Raw genomic sequence first — 6,000 nt, 5'->3', positions numbered from 1 at the left:
ACAGGTCAAAACCTGCAGGCTATGTGCCCTGTGTTTGTGTGTGCACGGCACGGAGAAAAGGGAGAGCTAAAGAGCCAGGGGTGGCTGTCAGGAGGAGACCCCTTTGGAGTGATTCTCCACAGGTCAGGAGCTGTGGCCCGCCCTAACCCCCTCTTGACAAATCATCTCAGTTGGTTCTTGGTAAAAACACACATTTTCTCAGAAAGCGATTTGTACACAGAAACATGCAGGAAGGCAGGAACGAATGTTAATCATTTGCAAGGGAAGAGAACGTTTTTGTTATGTTTGTTTGTTTTGTTATGAACCATGCAAAATCAAAATGATATTGCACATTAAAGCCACACCATACAACATTTCACCCAATGTATAGACAAAAACCCACTGCAAAAATAGCATTTTCTGTGTCAGGTAGGTCATTAGGAGAGTGTTTTGTTTGTTTCCGAAATGTTACGCAGTGTGCCTTTAATTTAATGTATCCTTGACCTTAATCATAATGAGCTGACCATGTGTTTTAACTTGAAATGGGTAAAGTAGCACACACATGGGCTTATATCTGTAAAAAAGCTGTCTAACCCACTAAGTTTTCCCAATAGCTTTGAGGAGTATTGGTTTTGAGCGTTTCTCCTGTGAACTAATTTAAAAAAAAGAAAGAAAACAAATCTGCCATGAACTTTGAGCCAGGGGACAATATTATGGTCAATCCCAGCTGCAAACACGCGGTGCAGTCGAGGCGCGGCGCTAAAGTGAAAGAGGGACACGCGTGAGAGAAGAGGAGGAGGAGGAGGGGGGGGGGGGAGAACAGAGTTGAGTTTGTGTGTGAGGGAGAGAGAGAGAGAGAGAGAGAGAGAGAGAGAGAGAGAGAGAGAGAGAGAGAGAGAGGTGGCGCATTCGAGGCTGAAGCAACTGAGCCTGGATCCCAGCGGCAGAGCGGCGGTGACAGCGGAGAATGGAGAGCAGTCCGGCCGCGCGTCGAGCTTTGACCGCGGCCAGCGAGCACCACTCACTCGGCGTCCCTTCCCACCACGGAGCCAGCGCGCTGCGGAGCCGAAACGCGGGGATTTAACTCGAAGAGAGGGGGGGGGGGGCAAGGGAAAGGAATGGCCGACCCTCTGCGGAGGACTTTACTAGCAAAACTCCGGGGGAAGAAGTCCAGGAAAGGTGCGACGATCGGCGGCGCTGGCGGCGGATACGACTCTGCGGCGGCCACTGCGTACGCGGGACGAGAAGGTAACCAAAAAGTTGCGCTAGAGCGCGAGCGGGCGCCGGTAGTTTTCCTCGCGAAGCTGGATTGCGCGGCGGAGAGAATGAGCACTTACGAGAACTGCGGCGTGGAGGGCGCGCTGCTGCACACGGGGACAGGGGGGGTAGTGTTAGTGGCCGCAGCACCGGAGTTGTCCCGAGCCGAGCCGACCCAGGAGGAGACGAGGCGTAACGACGAGCGCGCGGGGGTCCTGCTTCGGAGAGACGCTCACTTTGGGGGGCACGTGCTTAGGGACAGCGACGTGCGGCATCAGGAGCTCAGCAAAGTTGCGGGGGGGAAGCAGTTCGTATCCAGGCAGTGCAGTGGGGATTCAATAGGGTTCGGGGACGGTTCGAATCCAGTCATTTGCCAGTCGGTGCATTCAAGTGTAGTGGCGGCGCAGGGCAGAATCGGACACATAGACGTTGTGCAAAACTCGCTGATTTTTGACAGCAACACGACTTTGGACACCGGCGCCCTAATCCCACTGCCCGCGCACCCAGAGGAGCACATCCTCATCAGCAGCATTGAAAGCTATGAGCCAGAGTTTGCAGGTGGCGACTTCAGGGGCCCCTCTCTCCAAAGCCCCACGTTTTTCCCCACTGAGCTAGAAATCTGTGACCTCAACCTGGCCTCCATGTGTGGCACTCAGAGGTTAGACAGTGAGGACGACGACTACTACGACAATGAGATTTTGCCCTTTTACCAAACTGTCAAGTCCCATTCGGAAAAGGTCACGGACAAGGGAGAGGTCAGTGACAGCGCGATGCAGGAGACAGACAGGCTCAGAAACCAGCTGCAAGAAGCGTACTACCTGCTTATAAACGCGATGAACGACATCAACAGGGATGTCCAGCAGGTAAATGGGGCTCTGACCGAACAGCCGGCCACGTCCTCCTGTAGCAGCCACTCCAGAGACAGTCTCTGCTCGCGGCTGTCCGCTAAAAACATGGACAGCGACTCTTGGTCCTCCGAGGGGGAACACAGCCCACAGCAGGTGTCGGACACGGATTCGCTTCTCTTGTGCGTGAGCGAGAACCTCCCGAGAAGCAAAGGTGACAGCAAAAGCATGGGCAACTTGAACTGCAATCTCGGGGCAGTGGTGTTACGACGCTCTGCTAGTGACGGAGCTATCAGGTATCCAGGTGGACCTTTAGTGTGCCGAACACAAAAGGAGGAAGGTAGTAAGCAGGCTACGGTGTCACAAGATAAAGTTACTGCAGGAGTAGGTGAGATTTCAGAAGGGCAGGTGTTTTACGATGCTGCTAGCGGGGATGAGCAGCAAAGAGAGGCCAGCGAGGACCAGACCGCGCCTCTGCAAGACAGTAGCGGCTCTACGAATAGCCTGACGGGGTCTACAGACAGCAATACGGATGCGCCTTCAAAATCAGAAAACAAGCAGGAGCTGACTTCGGGCCAGAGGCAGGCCTCCGTCGCCAACAAGGGCCATGGCGTGACCGTGAACAAGATGCAAGAGTGGATGCACAAGGGTCGCCTGCTGTCTTCGGAGATGAAACAGCGCATCGAGGGATCGTCCCCGCCGCTGCCCCGGACTAAAGTCCAGGAGAAACTGGCGACGCCGTCCAAAAAGGCAAAATCTCCGACAATCAAGTCTCCGAGGCAACCCTCTTCCTCCTCCTCCTCCAGCTCAGCACAGCCAGGTAGGATGACCTCACGGAGTGGCTCCAAAAATCCACTAAAAATCAAAAACCCTTCCTTGATTACTGTCGCCATTCTCCCTCTCCTCCACTCATAATAGTCCGTCTGGTGGTGGTCCGACCCCGCACTGCTGCTGACTCTCCCAGGACGCAAAGCAAAAAGGGGACGAGACTCCTCAGACCTCTTTGCTTTCCTTACCAAAACAGCCTTCTAACCGTTGGTGGTGGTGGTGGTGGTGGTGTTGGTGGTGGGTTCTCTCCTTCACACTAATGTTAGGCTCATTTTTTTAACGCTCAAGTAATCACACATGAAATTCCAGAGTCAATCACTCACGGCGTAGATCAGTAACAACTAACTCACCTCTCTGTAGTCGTCATGGTCCTTTCCGGGCGGTGGGTTCGGCGCTACAACGTGCGAAATGTCGTACGATTGTGTCATTATTCTATTTGCAATGTGGTGTAAACACAAACAAAAGCCAAACATCTGTGTCATGAAGCCGGTGTTATATACTGCTACTAAAATAGAAGCGTGTTTCGGTAGCCAGCGATTAAATGGACTCCAGATGTGAGTGGTATTCCGGGATTTTGCAGAGGATTCGCTCCGCGCACAATACATTCTATTGTCTGTCTTGCCTATTAGACATTGTGCAATTGCTACATCGAGATTTGACGTTTCTTAAGGGGAACATTACACGACTGCAATTTCAAAATAAAAAGCCACTCAGAAGCAGATTGCACATGACCAAATCAGTCTTCCATAAGCCATAAGCGGTTTCCAAACAGCTATTAAAGTAATTTGCTTAAAACCCCTCTATGGTTTTCTCATTGCATTGTCAATCAAAAGAAGTTCCTGGTATCCAGTGTTATTTTCCTTGCACAATAGCCACAAAAATGCATTAGCTTCCATTTATGCAGCAATTATTACGTTCAGGTTTTTGTCTCGAGACCTATTTCACTGTTGTCTTGTCAGGCTCACAAAACTACTGTATCGACTGTGCAGTCATATTCTGAAGTTACTGAAGTTCTCTGTGTTTTGGAAAGCTTTGCGTTTTGCACTGACCAAAAGTGTGGCTGGAAACTTTGAACATTTTTCGTTGTGGTTTGAGCTCAAAAAGAAAATACTGTTGTAAGTTCGGTCAGTGCCTGCGCGGTGGCTGTTTCTATCTACTAGCACGCCTCTGACAGAGTAAACAGATGAGCTGCCATGTGCGTAGCTTGTTGTTGACTGCGGCTCGAAATAGAACGTGTTCTGTGAGACTGCGGCCCAGCGGAAGGCCTCTCGCTCGGACTTCCAGCCGGATTTTGCTTGGCTCATGCTGCATCCGCCACTTCCCTTCTGTCTATTTCGGTCAGGTTAGCGATAGGCTCCCGTGGCTCACCCCAAGTGTTGCCAAAACGACCTTGGAAAATATGGAAATGGGATTAAATTTGCAAAAACATTTGACCCATAATAATATTTGAAAGAAGACTAAAATATGGATTGCTACTCAAATTCTCAAAACACATGCATTACAGAATGTGTGGAGGGTGAAACCAGGGGCATGTAAACCGGGGGGGCCCCCTACATTTTTTTTTACAGTTAAGATAATACCGCCTTTGCTATGCCCAATCCCGTCAGACCTTGGAAGCTAAGCAGGGAAGGGCCTGGTCGGTACTTGGATGGGAGACCGTTTAGTAACACGAGGAAGCCTAGCAAATGTAGTGTGTGAGTGAGTGGTGGTGGTCGGAGGGGCCGATGGCGCAGACTGGTTGCCTCGCTTCCGTCAGTCTACCCCAGGGCAGCTGTGGCTACAATAGTAGCTTACCACCACCGGGTATGGAGTGAATGAATAATGCAATGTAAAGCGTCTTTGAGGGTCCAGAAAAGCGCTATATAAAACCAATGCATCATTATTATTATTATTATTATTATTATAACCCATTTGGTAGTCAAAATGGACAAAATACTTGAGTGCATTAACTCATGTAATGTAACTCATGTCTTCTAGGCCCTTTTTCAGCCCGGGCCCTTAGAATCATCCTAACCTTCCAACCCCTTACCTCGGCCGTGGGTGAAACAATAGGAATAGCAGTTAACAATTTAACTATGGAGAAGTTCATCGCCAAAACAACGACTCTCTTTCGAATGTATTCATTGCAAACATGTTGATTGTAATTCCACTTCAATCTCCCTGCCTTACCAGGGATTTCAATTTTATTCACAGCCTTTTTTTCCTCCCAATTTTCTCTATTGAACATCTCCACAGCTGTAGCCAGGGCTGAAGTGCTGCTCTTCTGTGCCGATGTGTGTGTTTAGGAGTATAAAAGTAGGTGGGGGTGGTTTTGGTTGTCATGCCCTCCCCGGTCGTTTGCCCCCGGACAGCTCCATGGTAACTTGCATTTTAAGGAGTCTTTGGTTTGGATTGAATATTTCGGATGCCATTCCTGTTGTTTAACTTGTTTGCGTTGTGTCACTTAATTCCCCGCCGTGAATGAACAAAATGAAGGGCGATTAGGTATTTATTAAGGTCAAAGCCGGGTTTATCCTGCCCGGGCGGGCCTCTCAGCCTTGACAAAGAGGCATTTAATGTGAAAAAATAGTCTTTATAAAGCTGCGGTGGTGGTTTGATGAACTTGGCTGAAAACCCGAATCAAATTGATGGTGCTGCTAGAATGAAATGAAACATAAAGAAAATATGCTTTTAAGACAACGACTGAAAAGCATTCTGCATTTTGCGCCTGATGCTTTTCTTCTCATGAGCTTCTTCATTGTATATCCAGTGTATTTTGAATGTTAGCTTCTAATAACATCAAAACTTTGTGTTAGAGTGAGTGGTGTAATAGTTGAGTTTGAATGAAATCATAATCTTATCAATTGCATATATCAGCTTGGAGCTTTTTTACTTTACTGGTTTGCCAGCCAACCCTGTGGTATTAAGAGCACCTGGTTTGGAGATCAGACATTGGAGGAATAAAAAAACGTGCTGCAGTTTCAGCAAGAGACATACAGCATTGATTGGTCAATTTCATTAAAGAAGGGGTATTATGCTTTTTTCAATCACACAGCACCAGTCTATATCACACTACAATGATGACCAAACCTTCTGTTGGTCTGTAAATGCA

The 6,000-nt window shown here is 48.8% G+C and overlaps 1 protein-coding gene across 1 annotated transcript in view; it reads left to right on the top strand.

Annotated features, from left to right (window-relative positions):
- The first annotated feature begins 885 nt into the window (after nucleotides 1–885).
- Nucleotides 886–6,000, top strand: part of syde2 (synapse defective 1, Rho GTPase, homolog 2 (C. elegans)) — a 51,322-nt gene continuing 46,207 nt past the window's right edge. The window contains exon 1 of the mRNA XM_079575565.1: nucleotides 886–2,901. Within this exon, the coding sequence (XP_079431691.1) occupies nucleotides 1,098–2,901 (1,804 nt within the window). The 5' untranslated portion in view covers nucleotides 886–1,097. The remainder of the gene's footprint in view (nucleotides 2,902–6,000) is intronic.

This window comes from Gobius niger (assembly GCF_951799975.1).
Source record: "Gobius niger genome assembly, chromosome: 17".
NCBI lineage: Eukaryota > Metazoa > Chordata > Actinopteri > Gobiiformes > Gobiidae > Gobius > Gobius niger.
This window is presented reverse-complemented; position numbering and strand designations above follow the sequence as displayed.